This window comes from Bos indicus x Bos taurus, chromosome 16 (assembly GCF_003369695.1).
Source record: "Bos indicus x Bos taurus breed Angus x Brahman F1 hybrid chromosome 16, Bos_hybrid_MaternalHap_v2.0, whole genome shotgun sequence".
Lineage (NCBI taxonomy): Eukaryota > Metazoa > Chordata > Mammalia > Artiodactyla > Bovidae > Bos > Bos indicus x Bos taurus.
This window is the reverse complement of record NC_040091.1, coordinates 46,452,464-46,469,959: the sequence shown is the minus strand read 5'-3', so window position 1 is coordinate 46,469,959 and position 17,496 is coordinate 46,452,464. Positions and strand designations below refer to the sequence as shown.

Sequence of the window (17,496 nt, the reverse complement as noted above, 5' to 3'; positions counted from 1 at the left end):
CCTCCCTCCCTCCCTCCCCTCGCGCCGCCGCCACCGCGGCCGCGCTCGGATCCCGCCGCTCGGCTGGCTGCGCCCGGGCGGCCGGGGGCGGGGGGCGGAGCAGGGCGCATGCCTCCGCGGGCGCCTCCGCACCGCCCCTCGGACCGCCCCGCCCCCGCCTCTCGGAGGCGCTGCCCCCTGAGTCTTGTCTGTCTGTCCGCGCGTCTGTGAGTCCTCAGTCTCGCACCGGCGGGGGCGCGCCCTCCGCATGCGCGCCTCCCGGCCGAAGCCCCCTAGGGAGGGCGGCAACTCCCGTGAAGCATGGGCAAGCTTGGCCTCTTGCTGTCGTCTTGGGTCTGTCCACACTCTGGACGCAGGACACGGCCTGCAAACCGCCTTGGGGGCCTGGGGCAGGAATGGACAGTGGGAACCTAGGGCTGGGAGTAGGGGGCTCAGGGACGCCTTCTCAAAGAAAGCCGTGTCTAAGGTGAACTATAGGGGCGGGGCATGGAGAGTACTGGGGGGGACCTGAGGACTAGCTGCCTCCAGAAATTAGGAAGTCGCTCATGCGGGGAGTCCGGGCAGGGAGAAGTGAGGTTGGGTCAGCTAAGGATTCATACATAGCTTCGGCCCTGTTCAGGGTTGGGGGGTGTGGCCGGGAGAGAGCTCCACCATGGGAATAAGGGGTCGTGTGAAGGGACCACTGGGCTGCTGGTGGTTACCTCTCCTCCCGTGGGCTCAGAAATGTTCTCTGTGAAGCTGAGACCAGGCCACTCAGCTGGGACGAGGCAGGACGGGCGAGTCGGAGTCCCTGGCCCTCTTTCCTCCCACCATCGGGAGCTCGCCCTACACTTAGCTAGCTGAGGCAGAGGCTGTCACCGCTAGGCTAGGTGGGAAAACCCAGTAGTCCCCTCGATGGGGGTCTCTGGAGACCCAAATCACAAGAGAGAGCAGCCGCTGGCATCTTGGCATCCTGGCCTCCCGTCCAGCCAGAGGATGCTGCCTGCCTCTTCTAGGAAGCCAGTGACCACATGCATCCTGGACAAAGCCCTCCAGAGTCACTCCTGGGCCTCAAGGCATTGTCCTACCACACATCTGGGAGACATCCATAAGCAGGAAGCCCTGTGCCCAGAGGAAGGTAGGCATCTGCCCAGGACCAGGGTCAACCAAATGCGAGTGCTGGCTGCGCCACACCATAGCCTGGATCCTGTGCCCACCTACACCGGCTCCACACCTGGAGACAGCTGGAGAGTTAGGAGCAGCTTTTAGGGGACCCAGAGGGAGCCTTAGGGTCAGTCTTGTGAGACGCATTAAAGCTGTCTGAATAGCACGGTTCCACAACGAAATGGGGTTGGTGAGTGCGAGTCCTGGGCCATGTGCTCCCTGTGTGTGGCTTCTGGGTGATCAGGGCCCCTGTGAGCTCTCTGTGGGCAGGCCAGCTCCCTGCCCATGTGGTCCTGGTTGTAAACAGACCAGCAGCAGTGGGAGGCTGACACAGGGTAGCCGGTAGTCAAATGTGACATTTCTAAGGCCATCCAGCCGTTCAGAGCCTTGAGCCCAGCTGCTGCCCAGCTGGCAGAGGGCAGCATGCCCCACGCCTGTGGCCCCAAATGCACCTCCACAGCTCACCACGGCTACTTGGACTGGTACCCCTGCCCCAGCTGGCTCTGGGGGCACATGGGAGATGAGCTTCCCAGGGCTGCCTTGGGGAACCCCAGGACTGGGGTACTGGGCCTGGCATGGCCGACTATGGTTTCTCAGGGCAAGGTTTGGCTGGCCTGCACAGGATGGTCTTTCTCACCCTGCCAGGCAGGCTGCTTCCTCCTCCCTTCCTGCCTCGGGCACCCAGGAAGCTGGCATGGGAGCGGGTGTGTGGAGCTGGGGAGGCGAGGCAGCCTCCAGGGGCGGGGTTGCTGTGGCCTCTTGTGGGTGTTCCCTCCCGATGCTCCCAGGCAGGAAACAAACCCGTCAGCCGGGACTAGGGCCGAGACAGATTCTGAAGGTCTTGGCGGACGTTTCTGCACATCTGGAGCCGCGTTCTCTCTCCTGGGCCCAAGGGAGCCCTGTGTGAGGCTGTGCCGTTGACGGCCAGTCTCATCTCCAGGCTTTGGGGATGAGCCTGGGTCAGGAACATCCTCACAGGCAGCGATGACCAGGAGTGCTGTTGGAGGGGACTTTCTCAGCTGTGGGTGGGTGGGTAGGGACCTGGCCCCTACAGTGGCCTCAGCTGCTTACCTGCCCTGAGGCTGCTGGACCAGATGCTTGGGTGTATGCACACACAGAGCTTCCTCCCTCACACATGCCCACACGTATTTGCAGACAGGGATACCGATGCAAGTGCATGCATGCACACGGGCTGACACACTGCCCCTCAGACCCCCACGCCACAAGCCTTCCCAGTAACCCCACTTGCCTGAGTGGCTGGGAGTTCCTCCTCAGGCACAGAGGCCCTGGCACTAGCTGAGGAGGGCCCCCTCTGGTAGAACCCCTGCCTCTCGCTCTGAGGTGTCCGAGCTGCCTCTGGTGCGGAGAGGCCGGGCTCAGGGCAGGGCAGCTGTGGTCGGTCTGGCTGAGTTTGGCTCTTTTTTAAAATATTTGTCTGTACTGCGTCTTAGTTGCAACACGAGGGATCTTCAATCTTCATTGCGGCATGTGACCAGGGATTGAACCCCAGCCCTCTGCATTTGGGAGAGTCTTAGCCACTGAACCACCAGGGAAATCCCTGAGTTTGGCTCTTTCTGCCAAAACTTTGAGTCCTCACAAGTGCCCCAGCTCCCATCAAAGGGAAGGAACTGGATGAGGCCTCAGAGCCTGGAACCAAGGCCCCTGGGCTGGGGTGGGGGGTGGGACAGGAGGGAGGGGTGATCTCTCTGACCAGCAAGTCATCAGGCAAACACAAGTGGGCGCTAGGGCAGGTCTAGGTCCAGGCACCCAGAGGAGTGGGGGCCAGGAGGGTGGCCCCCAGGCCACTAGGCCCCCACTAGGCCTCTGGGTGGCCTCCAGATCCCACACCCAGGGAAAGTGCAACCCCCCAAGACAAATGACCACCCAGACCAAGGTCCAGCCAAACAGTAGCTTTATTAGTGAAGCTGAACTCTACATACGGTACAGTGTGTGCCCAGGTCACCCCAGGGTTTCCAGGGACTGCGCGGGCATTGGGACAATACTGTGTAGCGTTTACACTGGGGTGATATAAATAAAGCTTTGGTGTAGAGGTTTTCGGGAGAGGTTAACACTGCGAAACGAACACTTCACACAACCCCAGTTGTCAACACGAACTGGGTTTCTGGCCGGGGGGTAACTTCTAATGATGCGGCGCTGGGCCTGTTCCAGGCCTGAGAGGCGTCTAGGCCTGAGTCTCCGCCTGGCCCTGCCGCTTCGCCTTCATCTGCAGGTACCGCCCTTTGCCTTCCTCGAAGCGCTTCTTCTCGTCCTCAGTCTCGGGCTGTGGACACACAGAGGAGCAGGCAGGTTAGAGAACCAGTGAATGTGGGCACCGCCCCCGGAGGGCAGAGAGAAGCCGGGCCAGGCCCCATCTTCCTGCAGCCCGTAGGGCGGAGACCCCATTACTCTCCACAGCAGGCGGAATCTGAGCCCAGGGCCTTCTTGAGAATGAATTTCAGCTGGAAATGCAGTTGATAATGAACTTGGGAGAGGGGCCAAAGGGGGACCCTGTGTTTGCACTCCCAGGGAATGCCAGCTACTCTTGGTCTCTGCCCCAAAGGGAAGTGGGGACATACACCGTGCTGGCTGCGTGACCTTGAGAAGGCCACTTTATTCACTGGCCACTTTACCAGGAGTGAGTGACCGCTTGTCGGCAGTCACCCCTGGCCAGCACAGAGGCCTAGGAAGTGGCACCTGGTGTCCACCTCACCTCTTCTCTGTACAACCTAAGAAGCCAGGTCCTCAAGTGACCAGAGACTTGGCCAAAGGCCATGTTTTGCCCAGGACTATCCTGGCCCATGCCTGCTGACCAGTATGACAGTGAATGGACCCCCTTTCATTCCTGAGGGTGGCCTGACCTAGCCACTAAGTGCTGTGGCCCCAGACAGAGGTCACGGCAACAGCACCAGCTGGTCACTTCCAAGACCCCATCTGTCCCACTGCAGAGTTCTTTCTCACTGCCCAGGGGTCAGGGATTCAGGCTTAAAGAGCTCTGCTAATTCCTCTGGACAACACTGCCTTGAGACACTCTGAGGGTGTCTGAAAGCCAAAGAAATGGGGCAAGTGCCCTTCATCTACAATGACACCAAGCCCCAGCAGCTATTTTTAGGCCCAAGGGTTTTACAGGCAAATGGTATATTGACAAAAGAGAGAACACTCAGCCAGAGGACGGAATGTCAGGTTATACCCAACACTCCCTCCCTTTCAGCCTTCTCAGAAATGGTTCTCTAAGTGTCACCAGGTGTGAACTATCAGAAGCCCACAGCTTGGAGCCAACAGAACATCCGGGCATCTGATGCACTAGGTTGTGCTTCTTAGAGTGGTTCTAGTCCCTGTATGAAGACTCTTGGGGCACACGTGGAAAACGCTGACTTTTCCAAGATACTTTATTGAAAGCTGGCTCTGGTTTCATCTCTGGCTGGCTTTTTAAAAGATGAAACTTGAGGCTATGCAATTTGACCTAAAACAGCCCAGGAAAATGGAATGTTCTATCTCCATTTTATCAGGAAGTTCTAAGTTGGGGGGGGCACGAGACATCCTTGGGGCCCCAAGTACTCCAGCCCCTGCTGAAGGCACCCCAAGAAGACAAGGCCACTTCCTGCTGAGCCCAGCCCAAGGCTCCTACATACATCCAGGTAAAAGGTGCGAGATCAGGGGCTTCTCAAATGCGCATGTACGAATCACTGAGGATCTTGTAAGCACAGATTCTATGTGTCTGCAGTGGGTCTGGGGGCTGGGACCCGTTTCTAACACGTTAGGCGATGCAAGGCAGCTGGCCCATGGAGCGCTGTGGGAAGGACCCTGATCCCTCTCTATGTCCATCCCTGTTCTAAATGAAAATGGAAGTCATGTCTGCCTCTTTGTGACTCTATGGACTGTAGCCTGCCAGGCTCCTCTGTCCGAGGGATTCTCCGGGCAAGAATACTGGAGAGGGTTGCCATGCCCTCCTCCTAAGGATCTTCCTGACCCAGGGATCAAACTCAGGTCTCCGTCACTGCAGGCACAGCCAAAGTGGCCAAGAATGCAAGGTCAAGGCCACCAGGCTAAGACAGTGGGGACTTTTTCCTCTCCTGCCTCTGTATGGGACTTGCCTGGCATGGTTGAGACCTGTGGCTCCCATCCATGATACATAAAAACCCACTGGATTGTACATTTACACGGGCAACCACACAGCACATAATCATATCTCAAAACCACCGCAGAGGTGTGAGTGTCGTCCGAGTTTACAGAAAGTCAAAGGGAAGGTTCAGTGTGGCGGGCCCCCACCCAAATCTGGGCACGTGAGGAAGACAGCAGGGCAGAGGTGATGCTCATGGAACTAAATCCGGCCTGGACGCACATGCTCCCACGAGCACGCCGAGCACCATCCACGGGACCCTGCCTTGGGGAGCTGACCGAATGGCCGATCACACACAGGAAAGAGGCAGACGGTGCTGCACTAGGAAAGAGACAGTGGCCTGGACCAAGACCAAGTGGAGCAGAGGAAGATGGTCTCAAGGTCCAGGTGTGGTGAGGGCTCCTGGGAAGGCATGCGGGCACCCCCCAGCTGGTGAGAGTCTGTGTAACCACCCTGGAGGCGTCCAGGGTCATCACGTCCCCCTCCTATGGCGACGTGGGGCAGAGGCTGAGTGATCTGACCAAGCAACAGCCTGTACAAGGCAGAGCCACAGTTTGAGCTGCTGCCATCCCCCAGGCCAGCTTGTGCTGACAGGCTCTCAAGGGTGGGGCTGTTGGTGGGCAGCAGGGCACACGGTGGCCCTCCAGCATCATCCTGGTGAACATCCAGAATGAATCTGGAACCCACCTGAGTCTGCAGGGGCCCAGCCTCTATAGCCTTCTGCACCCAGGAGAGGACAGGCCAGGGGCAGGGGCACATTCCCCTTCCAGCCCTGGCCTCAGCGCCTCCCAGAGGAGGCAAAGAGGAGACAGACGCTGCACCTTCCCTTCCCACCAGGTCCCAACGCACCCTCAAGGGTGAGGGGGGCTCACGTGGCCCTGATGTGTGGCTGTGACGAGCCCGGCCCTCCATCAGGTACCCCCAAACGACTGCCGCTACCCCACCCCCAGAAGTCTCTAGACATGTGCACTGAAGGTTCTGGACGTTTCTCTCAGTACACGACCCCAGGAGGGCAAAAGCCCAGAGGCAGGTATAAGACCTGGTCAATTCCAGTGTCCGCCGGGCAGGGAGTGGGGAGGAGCCAGCGCCCGGCACCCAGCCCCAAGGTTGCTGTGCCGAGCGAGTCCCTGACATTCAATATTCTGCAGCTAATTCATCAGCCAGGATCTGCCCTCAGACAGACCTCCTGCCGCCTGATGATGGATGTGCAGGCAGCGGGCCAGCTTCAGAGCGCGGCCAAACCTTGTTCAGCCTGGGAACAAGGAGCTGGCGAGGGCTCACCCCTCACCTCGTCTCCAGGGACGGCAGCCTTTGTGGGGAGCTCTGGGCTCTGTGGATTCGGTGCTGCCACCCACATGCTGATGGCCCTTTCCTGCCCACCTGCCCTGGGAGGTGTTATAAAGACACCTCAGGGCTGGGGAGAGGCATGTGGGGGAAGAACAGAGCCAGGGGTGAGCAACTCTGCTCTAGGTGGAGGCAGGGTCCTACCCGGCCGGCTGCTGGACGCTCAGCCTCCCCAGGGCTGTGAGCTCAGATAAACAGCTCTCCCAGCCAAGTGACTAAGAGGGGCTACCACTTCCCTGCTGGGCGAGGAGCTGGCAGAACTAGACAGATGGCTCCCTGCACGCGGCCCCACCCACAGCCCAGCTGCCGCTGCCTCTTCACAGCCGTCTCCCTCCACCCGGCAAAGTAAATAAATACATAAGTTGTTGGCTGTTGCTGTTTTTAATGGGGGGTTGGAGGTGACGGGGAGAAGGACAAAGCTCCTCCATAGGAATCACACTTCCTCTCAAGTGCCTAAAGCTGTTGGCAGGAGCTACCAACTCCTGCAGGCTGCCCGTCCCCCAGCCTGAGGGGGAGGGCTTCCTGTGCATTTGAAAAAGGACAGGTGACAGCAAAGGAGCCCACTGGCAGCTCAGGGTGCAGTGACCCGTTTACCTGCCTGGTGGAAGAGACAGTGTGCACCAAAGGCTCTGGACGCTTCTCTCGGCGCTGGACAGACACCGGAATTGACCAGGTCTGGTAACTGCACCTGGGCCTCTGCCCTCCTCGGAGGGGTGCCAAGGACCATGGGGTCACTGGGACCTGCCATGTGGCCAGGCAGCTCCAGGATGCTCCCAGGGCCAGCTGCGAACCAGGGGTCTCCAGGAGGTGACGTGATGAAGGGTCTCCTGCGGGGCCAGTGCAGGCCGCTCTCCACTCACAGCGATTACACTGCGTGTGTGCTCGCCAGCATCACACTGATGAACTCCTGTCATCATGAACAGCCTCGGAGACAAAGTGTATTCCTGTTTGCCAACACATAGCTGATGCCCTGGGACGAGGGCAGTTGGCCCTGGGGCTCAACTTAAGGCAGCTGGATCTTTGGAAGGTGATACTCAGGCCCAGGGACACAGGGGTGGGGGTGGGGTCCCAGGCCTGGGCCCCCCGTGCTGGGGGCGCCCCGCTGGTTCCCGCCTGCTGGCTCTGGGCCTCCGATGTTCATCTTTCCCTCCTCCCACCAGCACTGTCTCCCGGGCTCCTTTCCACTGGTGGGGAAGCCTCTGGCTTTCAGAGCCTAACAGTGCAAACCAAATGTTTTCCATTTTGCATTCTCTGTGCTTCAAGAACACACATTTGGAACTTGGCAGAGAGGGTGAGTGACTAAGTTCCACCCTCAGTAAAATCAAGAACTTGTCCTTTTTGTAATTAATGAATGTCTGGTGCGAAGAGGGTTTCCAGTGGTGATAGAACAACTTCCTGTGAGCCTGAGGGACGCAGACCTTCTTAATTAGGAAGCCACGCAGCACAGCCTCTCCGGCCTTCATAACAGGAGGAGAGAGATCTTGGGACAATCATGCAGGCAATTAAGATATTGTCTGATGACCGGGGCCACTCGGGGTGGTGTGGCCAGGGGCACTGGCGAGCTGCCCACAGGTGGCTGTGTCTCCCAGCTGGGCCCACAGACCCTGACCTGGGGCGGGGATGGGCTGCGCACCGGGAAGCCACAGTCTGCGGTCCAGTGTCTAGTTCCCAGGGGCCACAGACTGGACTGTGCAGCTACTGCACCGGGCTCAGCACCGCAGCCCCCAGCACACGGCATCACAGCCTCCAATGACAGAGCCAATGTGGAGAGTCATGAACACCCTCACCGGGGGTTCCCCTCACCCTAAAGCACTGGCTCCACTCCTCAAATAACTGCCCTCCTGTGCAACCACGAAGTTCACCTGCGGAAGGGTCAACAGGTGGCCAGAAGAGGCAGGGAACACAGGTACTGCCAGGCAGGAGGCGGGAGGGTGCCACCCCCCAACAGGAGAGGGGGCTCGGGACCCGCGCACAGTGCTGGCCCCTGGGTGGGGTGTGCCGACACGCCGAGCCCTTCCCACGGGCTGGGCCGGGCCAGGAGTCACGCTCACTGCCAGCCCTTGCCCTGCATGCACACTGTGTCAGCATCTTTCCCGCCATCTGTGTGAGGCCACACGATGCCCGGAACACAGTGGGGTCCCGGAAGCCTCTGCTGAGTGAATGAACAAGCAAACCAATGAAGATCAAAGCAAGAAAGCCTGAATCCCAAACCAACATGACTGTGTTAAAGATCAGAACCAACTCAATGGACGCGAGTTTGAGCAAACTCGGAGATGGTGAAGGACAGGGAAGCCTGGCGTGCTGCAGTCCATGGGGTCGCAGAGAGTCGGACACGACTGAGAGACTGAACAATGACGATTCAGAACTGAGGATTCTGCTCAGAGGACACATTCAGGCATCCTCCACCTCGAGCAGCTCCAGAAGGCTCAGACCACCGAGGGGCTTGATAGGGTCCTGCGCTGGTGACAGGAGGCACGAGCGGGGTGTCCAGTACACCTGGGGATGGACAACGCCCCTGATGAAGCATCTCTGCTCCTGCGGGCAGGGCTGGCATGCTATTCTCTGATTCTGTATGCACCTACCAGTGAGTGGGGAGGCCCTTCTGCACCCTTCCTACCCCTGGGGGTTCCAGGGTCTTTTCGTCCTTGTATTTCTGAGCACCCAGGAAGGGGCCGCCTTGGCCAAGGTGTTCAAGGTCTGCTCCATATCGACTTCACGTCAAAGTCACGTCTCATCGCTGTCACCATGGTCTGGGTGGGTGTGGATAACCCACCCCAACACCTAGTGAGGAGGTGGGTCGGCACTGTGTGAAGTCAGTGCTCAGCTCCCGCTGTGGGCCCAGAGCACACCCCAGCACCGGCCCTGTCCCGGGGACAGGGAACGGCCTCACGGGCACCCAGGCCCTGGGAGCTGGTCCTCAGGAAACCTGTATGGTGACTGGCCCTGGATGGGGCCCTGAGGTTTGGCCATGATGGAAAGAGGAAGCACCTACAGCTGAGAAAGTGCAGAGCTCACATTTCACCGCTTCTTGGTGGAGCCCCGCCAGCTATGAGCCAGCCCCTCCAAGAGAGAGGGAAGGCCGGTGGCCTCCTCGATTTCCTCCCTGCCTCCTGTTTTCATCCCGATTTGTCATTTCAGTGCTGCGACGGAGGCTCCTGGGTCCAGGCCCTGCCCTCCACCTGTCAGCAGTTCCTAGTGGACCAGGAGATGATGGTCTACAAGCAGTGGCCAAAACCCCCGCACCGCAGGTTGCTCTGAGGTCTGGGTTTTCTGGGAGCCAAGCAAACCGGCTTTGAAAAGACCCTGCTCCGTGACCCCAATGTGACGTGGCCATGCTGCTCAGCTCACTGGGGAAAACAAATGATCCTTTTCCAAATGACCCATGAAGCAGTTGTGAATGCATGTGTCCAAACTGGCATCATGTGACTGCCCTGGCACAGGGTCCAGGTGGCTCCCTTGGCGAGGTGAGACCTCCCCCCAAGTGGGTCTCCCAGGACCTCGGGGTCTGCAGCACCCACAACTGAACCAGAGAATGGAAACCAACCTTGCCCCCGCTTTAACACAGAGTCCACTAGTTCTCACGTTTGGGGGTACTAAAGTCCTTCCACCAGGGTGGAAGTGGGTCTCAGGGAGCCACCCCTCTAACTCTGCCCTTCACCTCGACCCTCGAAGTTAGAGGGCACGGCTGCAGGGAGGCCTTCAGAGGGAGCTGGCTGGCTCCACAGGCCACACTCGCCTTTAACAATCAGCCTGGAAGTGCCGGCATCTGCTGGCGTGGTGCAGCGGGCCCTCCCAGCATAAAATATTCATCAAGAAAAACTCCCACAGCCACGCTGCCTTCCGTGTCAGCCAGGCCCTGGGGATGGGAGCTAAAAATAGACTGGAGGAGAAGTACTGACAATGGGGGTGGGGAGGGCTGAGCCCCCACGTGCCACACGTGGACTCAGAGACAGACGACGCGGTGTTGGTGGTTCCCCAGTGAGTGCCGCAGAGGCCAGGCTGGAGGCTGGGGACTCTGCCCACCCTCCCCCACCAGAGGCTATTTTTATCCACATCAGTGGCCCCAGGACACCTCAGTGAAGAATCAAAGACCATCTTTATTTAGCAAGGATAGCCTGGGTCTACATGCAGCCGGCGGCAAGAAGCGGCCATCACCAGCACTGGCCCTGAAAACCCGGGAGTTCAGTCTCCGTCCCATCCCTTTCATCAAGCAGCTGACTTCCTCTCGCCTGCCCCCCCCCCATCCCAGGTTCCTGGGTTTCTGGAAAGGGCGCAGGCAGCCCCCCAGGTACAGAGACGGGCCCAGCCCCGGAAGGCCAGGGGCTCCTCCACAAAGGGCTCCATGACCACAAGCAGCTCTCCATGGATTCCCAGATTGCTGCTGGCACTGGTCTTCCCAGCAGGCTGAGTTCTGGGGTACAGGCAGGGCAGAAGGGCCACCGCAGTGCCTTCAATTGAGCCTAAAGCAGCCCCTGGTTGGGCGCACCACACAACCACCAATAGCCGGACCGCAGACCTTGCCAAGACACCCTGTCCACCTGCATCTACAGTGGAAGGACCTTTTCAAAACGAAGATGGTGGATATCCTTGGTCTCAAGGCCATCTGGGGGGCCCTGCAGGCCCCACTCCTTCAGCCAACAGCAGAGGAAAGGGCTGGAAGGGAGGTCCTGGGCCAGACCTGCCCTCCAGCAGCTGGGGGGGCCACAGGTGGTCGCTGCCCCTCCTCTCCCGTGACCAGCCCCATCCCCAGCCCTCTCAGTTCCTGGCTCCTTTTGAGCTCCCCCTTCCACCAACTCCAGGTTCTTTTCCAGGCACAGGAGTCACTGGGTGATGGGGGAGGAGTAATAAGGCTTTATCCAGAAAGAGGAGGGAAGACCATTGAAGGAAATTATCTGGGAAACTATGGCAGGAGCTGACACCGTGATGACTGGAGGGAAGCGTCCTGGCAGAGGAACAGCCAGTGCAAAGGCCCGGAGGCAGGACTGGGTTGGGGATTTGAGGAACAATGGCGGCCGACTTGGCTGGACCCGTCTGTGCCCAGGGTACCAAGGAGCTGCTGAACCATCAAGGTGGGAGAGGCAGCAAACGTGATTCTGTTCTAACATTTGCTCGGACACAGTGCAGTCAGGGAGGTGGTAGCAGGAACAGGGCGGGTATGCGGCTTGAAGCTGAGGGGGCAGAGAGGAGCCAGGCTGAACACACCAGGAAGAGCAGGGTTTGGGGGGGAGGTGGCTGGGAATGTTATATTTGAGATGCCTGCTGAGACCTCAATGTTATATTGAGATGCCTGTGGAGGAGACAGAGGAGGCAGCCTGGGGCCTGGGCCCACGCCCAACTGAGGGCAGGGTGCAGGCAGGCTCTCTCAGAGCCCAGGTGACGAGGCCATGGGGTGGCTGTCTGGACACTGCAGAGTCCCTCAAAGTTGAGTCCTGCCAAAGCCAGGGAGAGGCCAGTGAGATTAAAGACAGAGAGTGTCCTTGGATGGGTCCGCCCTGCTGGAGCCTGGAGGCGAGGGAGGCGGGAGGATGGAGGTCAAGGCCCCGCTTGTGTGTGGTGCAAATTCAGTAAATAGGACGGAGATGCTGGGGGCGGCCAGGCTGACAGGTGTCCCCAAGGGGCCCTGTGGCAACATGGACAGAGACAGGACAAGGGTCTGGAGAGAACAAGGGTGAGCCTGCACTTGGGGCCAAGAGGATCAAGGCTGGAGGTCAGGCCTGTGGGCAGAGATCAAGGGGACACAGATCATCAACCAAGGGGCCAGGCAGGGTGGCGTGCAGGTGAGGTGAGCACCCCGTCCTTGGGCTCAGGAAAGCCCATCAAGAATGCTGGGGGGTGGTGGTGGGCAGGCGAGGCTTTCCCAGGGAACCCACCATGACCAATGTGAGGTGGGGGGTACTGTGGCTGAGGACCTGGGAGGGAGAGGCCGAGGCTGATGGACCCCTACCCTCGCCCCCCACAGGCCTGGTCCCTGGGCATCAGGGCCAAGGCTGTATGAGGGGAGGTGTCAGTCCAGAGCCCACCCGAGGATGGCACCCTCCCTGGCCACCCCTTCCTTCCTTCAGTACGGTGAAGCCCCCATCTTTCAAGGCCAGGTTCACCAGCCCTCCTCTCTGCAGCCTCCCCCATCCCCCAACCTGCTTCACCAGAGCCCCAGGAGGGGCCGTGGGGGACGGGGAGGGACAGGAGAGGGCCTAGTGGGCAGCGAAGGCTCCTCTGGCCACGTCAGGGCCCTTCATGAGGCCGGATGGCTCCCCCGCCGGCCTGTGAGGCCCCAGAGAGGAAGAGCAGGGTGGGGGAGGCACGTTAGCATCTCGGAGAGGGGGGGACTCAGCTGCCACCAAGAAGCGCCCCCCCACACAGGCCAGGCGGCCCTCCTCAGCCAGAGAAGAAGCACGCAGGACCCTGTGCAGTCCCCACGCAAGCCAGGCGGCCCTCCTCAGCCAGAGAAGAAGCAGGCAGGGCCTCGTGCAGCCCCAAGAGGAAGTGAGCTTCAGTGCCATATGTTTACTGTGGCAGAGGCCTTGGTACACGCTCTTCTCCAGGAGCTGGGGATCTGCGTGGGGCACAGACGCGGCGGGGGCGGTGGCAGCCCTGGGAGGCGCTTCTGGAAGCAGGGCTCAGACTGGCAGGGGGCCCGAGTCACTTGCCAGCCACTTCCACAAAAGTGCCAGGCATTGGAGACCCCAACACACCCCCACCCCTGCCCAAGCTTCTGTGCTCAGCACAGCCCAGCCCAACCTCAGCTGGGGATTCTGGCGTCCTCCTGGCCCCCTAGTGGCAGACCCAGGGCCTGACAAGACCAACCAGGAGCAGCCTGAACAGAGAGGCCTTCTCCACACCCAGGCTCCCACAGGCCAGCTGTGTGAACGTCTACAAGTGACTCAGCCTTGCTGGGCTGAGGGGGTCCTCACCAGTGTAAGAGGGTAACGTGCAGGGGAGCCTGGCCCCCAGGGCCGGGCTGAGCCTGGCCGAGAGAAGCAGGCAGAGGACTCAGAGCTCCAGGCAGGGCACTTACCAGATAGCATCACTAAGGAATGTGTGAGATTATAAAGCTCTCATTAGCCTCAAGAGAAATCTGGACACGTCATTCATTCCTTCATTTGTTCATTCATTCCTTCCATACACAATTACCGAGTGCCAGGCTTCCTCACCACTTGCCCCCCCACCCCCAATCCTGGCCGCCTCTGCTCCCTAACTCCTGGGCTCTCCCATGGCTAGCTCATGCAAAGTTGCTAGCATTTGAGCTCCTGGGACCTCCCAAGATGGCCCTTACCCACTGGCTTTTCTGGGGGCTCCTGCTCACCCCCTGGGCACCACTTCACAGCCCTCAGGTGGAAGCCACCAGCCCAGCACACACCCTGCTCCTCTGAGCACCCACACTGCCTGTCTCTCGCTTCAGGCCTTGCACACAGCAGGATTCACGCACTTTCCAGAGAGCACCCCCAAGTACTGAAACTTGCAGCCCCAGTGACCTCTAGGGAGCACACGTGTTCTAGTCTTCGTGAGGCTCAGACAAGTGGGGGCAGGACAATCGGCAAGTGACCAGCATCACCAAATCGGGGGGCTGGTGCTTTGGAGTAGGGCAGGGTGGGGACAAGGCCAGACCACGATGGGGATGCTGGACGGGGGTCAGTGAGGCTCCTCCAAGGAGGAGACACTGGGCTCACCCTGGGGGGTGAGGACTGACCCCTGCAGGTGGCCTAGAACCTGTGTGGGGGCAGCAGGGCTCCAGGTGAGGCAGGAGCAGGCTGGGGTGGAGTGGGTGGCAAGGGCGGGGTGCACAGACCCTCAAGGCATGAGCCTTAGGACCATGGGTTTTATTCTAAATGAACCAGAATCCTGAAGTTTCAGCAGGCAAGTGACAAGATCTGCACAGCTGAGAACAAATCACCCCTGTGCTGGAGAACAGAGTGTATGTGTGCGTGTGTGTGTATGCGTGGGTGAGTGTGTAAAGGAGGGAGGGACCAGGAGGAGGTGCTGTCAGTGATCCCAGACAGGAGCAGGGTGGTGCCCCAGGACCAGGCAGGGCTAGGCGTGAGGGAGGGAAGACTCCTGTGATTGTGGCCTTGAGCGCTGGGGACCTGCAGGTGCTAAGAGCTGAGATGGGGGTTGGTGGGGGGGTGCTGAGGGGGATGGCAAGAGGGAGGGAAATCCTTACATGCTCAGCGAATCCAACCTTCTCTTTTCCAAATTAAGAAAATGCTCATAACCTTCACCCCCAGCAGCCCCAACAGCAGCCTCTTGGGTTGTAGAACCCAGGCCAGTTCCAAGGGAACCCTGCTGGGGGTTGAGGCCCTCCAGGATCTGTGCCTGGACTGGAGACCCAGGGTCTGCTTGTGGTGGTAGCTGCCTGCCTGCGCCCAGGCTGGGAAAGGCCATGAGGCCCAGCCTCAAGGTGCGGGGTCTGGTTTGGCCTCATCATGCAGGACTCAGGCCAGGGTCTCCTTGAGAGCTCACCCTGGGAGGGTCCTCTCTCCCGACCCCACTCCAGCAATCGTACACAGCGTCAGGACCCCAAGGGCAGCATGCTTATCCCTCAGCAAGGAGCTTGTAAGGGGCATCACCTCTCACACTGTCTGCCCAGCCTCTCCCCCGCGCCCCCAGGGATGGGCTTTCACGTGTGACCTGCACCTCAGCCAAGGTGGCTGGCCCCTCAGGAGTGGAGGGGGGCCCAGTGGCCCATAATAGACTCTTGTGACTCAGTTTCTTCTGGAAGCCCGGTGAGTGCCCAGCAGGCTGGCCCAGCATGGGGGTCAGTCACTCCCAAGGACACACGGGCCAGAGGGGTCACTCACCACGAGCTGGGGCACAGGCAGAGACTTGCCCTCCGGGCTCAGGGACACGTAGGTGAAGAAGGCACTGGCGGCCCGGTAGCGCTTCACAAAGTTGTTCACCACGGGGTCGGCGTCCACCAAGACCTCAATCTCCATGGACTTATTGCTGGTGAAGGTCATGCGTCCAGAGATGGTGATGACACAGCCTGCGGAGCAGACAGTGGGTCAGGGCGGCCAGACCAGGCCGGGTAGGGAGGACGCTGCAGACGCCAGTGAGACAGCAGACCACAGTCCTCGCTGTAGGATGTCACAGCGACACCACACGGGAGCCCCTGAGTGGTCGCTTTCTGGTCAGCAAGTGGGCCTCCTGCACTTATGGAAACATTCAGAGCTGAAGGGATGCCGGTGGCCACCCAGGTGAGGGTCTCTAGCCCTGGAGCGGCGGCGTCTGGGGAAGGGTGCTGGCCCCTCACCCGCTCTCAGGCCCCTCGGCAGGTTAACTTGATCTGTGCTGACCACGCTCTGGCCTTACTTGTGCCCCTGCAGCTGCATGGCTGCCCTCCCACCGCCCACCAGCTGCTCTAAGGGCCACTAAAGAACCTTCCTCCACGCTCCCCAGTCCCTCCTGGCTGGCTCTAACATTCCGGATGCTGGTCTGACGGCAGGGTTGCATGTATGGTCAGGCCAAGCCTTCATGCTGACCATGGTCCTAAGTCCCCTGGAGCCACCGTCTGCACTTCAGCCCATGTCTCCTTCCTACCTTCTGTCCAGGTGGGGCTGCGTCTGTCTTGTCTGGCTCTCCTCCCCGCCAGTCTTGCCCATGGGACCCGCACTCTCCCCTGAGCCAAAGATCTGCCCTCCAAAGACACCCCCGCGGCCCTGTCTGTGGTCAGAGTCCCCATATGCCCCCACCTCCCAACGCCAGTAGTTTCCATCGCAGACGGTCACACGTTCCTGTGATACTGTCCTGCAGGGGGGGGGGGGTCCCCTGCTCTCACCCTGCCACCACCCAACCTCTCTGCACTCCCCACACCCTTGGGTCCTGAACACCTACCCTAGAGCGTCTCTCCCGGTCACAGGCTCCCTGCAACCTCTGACCTTGGTCTTCCCTTCCTTTGACTTAATCTCATGGAGCCCAGTTTTTCTCCTATAAACAGACTCTAGCTGCCCCTCGCGGTAACTACGGGCTGGCATGAAACAAGCCAGGTGCTGAGGCTCCCGCCTGGTGGTGGCAGGCATGTAGTGCACTCGTTACCACCACTGACAGTGCTTTGTACCCCAAGGCAGCACTGATGCTTAGGGTTTTCCTCTGACACGTGCCCAGGACCACCACCCCAAATCAGCCTGCTTCTGGGCCAGGCTCAAGGAAATTCCTGTCTAGGTTAGACCAGAGCTGGCTGCAGTGACCTTCTAATACCCGAGAACCCCAACGTCCCAGCTCCACAGAGACAGCCCCACAAGACGTGTTTAGAGACCAGGAGGACAGATGAGTCGGGGCAGCGGGTGATGGTTAGGGGTCAGCGTGTGGGCAATCAGAAGCGGGAGCAGTTATTCGTGTTATAAAGTACAGATGCTCTGTGCCACACTCACCCCATATTCACAGGGAGCGCTCCGTGTCACACATGGCCACTTCTGGGGGAAAGGAAGGCCAACGAGTCAGCAACGGGCAAAGTGCCTAGGCCCACCCTGGGAACAGCCCCCACGTGGCCCCCATGGGCCATCTCTAGGGGAGTAGGAAGGGGAGGTGGGCATCCCTGAGGATCTCCTGGCATCCCTACCCATCCCCATCAGCCTACCACAGTGCCGGCCAGCACCCTCTCACCCACGACCAGACAGAGGGCTTGGGGGGCTACCTGCTGAGAAGCAGGATCAAGCCCCTTCCTCAAGAGGAAACTCACCAGAGCTCCCAGCCAAGGGGCAGGGATGCAGGGGCAATGAATGCAGGGCCTTTTAACAACCATTTGTTCAAAGAACAAGTGAAAACACACCCATGCCTTATCTCCTGTGTAAGCCCCCCACCAACCACACGGCTGATCATTTTGGGTAGAAATGTGAAGAAATTTCTCATCAAAACTGACTTCAGGAAACGAAGCAGGCTGATGATGTACGTGAGACCCA

The 17,496-nt window shown here is 59.8% G+C and overlaps 1 protein-coding gene across 2 annotated transcripts in view; it reads right to left on the bottom strand.

Annotated features, from left to right (window-relative positions):
* Positions 1–3,038: 3,038 nt before the first annotated feature.
* Positions 3,039–17,496, bottom strand: part of ACOT7 (acyl-CoA thioesterase 7) — a 107,785-nt gene continuing 93,327 nt past the window's right edge. For both annotated transcript variants that reach the window (XM_027565058.1, XM_027565059.1), the window contains exons 8-9: positions 15,400–15,584; positions 3,039–3,424 (exon numbers count right to left, since the gene is read on the bottom strand). In XM_027565058.1, coding sequence (XP_027420859.1) covers positions 3,326–3,424; positions 15,400–15,584 — 284 coding nt within the window. In that variant the 3' untranslated portion in view covers positions 3,039–3,325. The remainder of the gene's footprint in view (positions 3,425–15,399; positions 15,585–17,496) is intronic.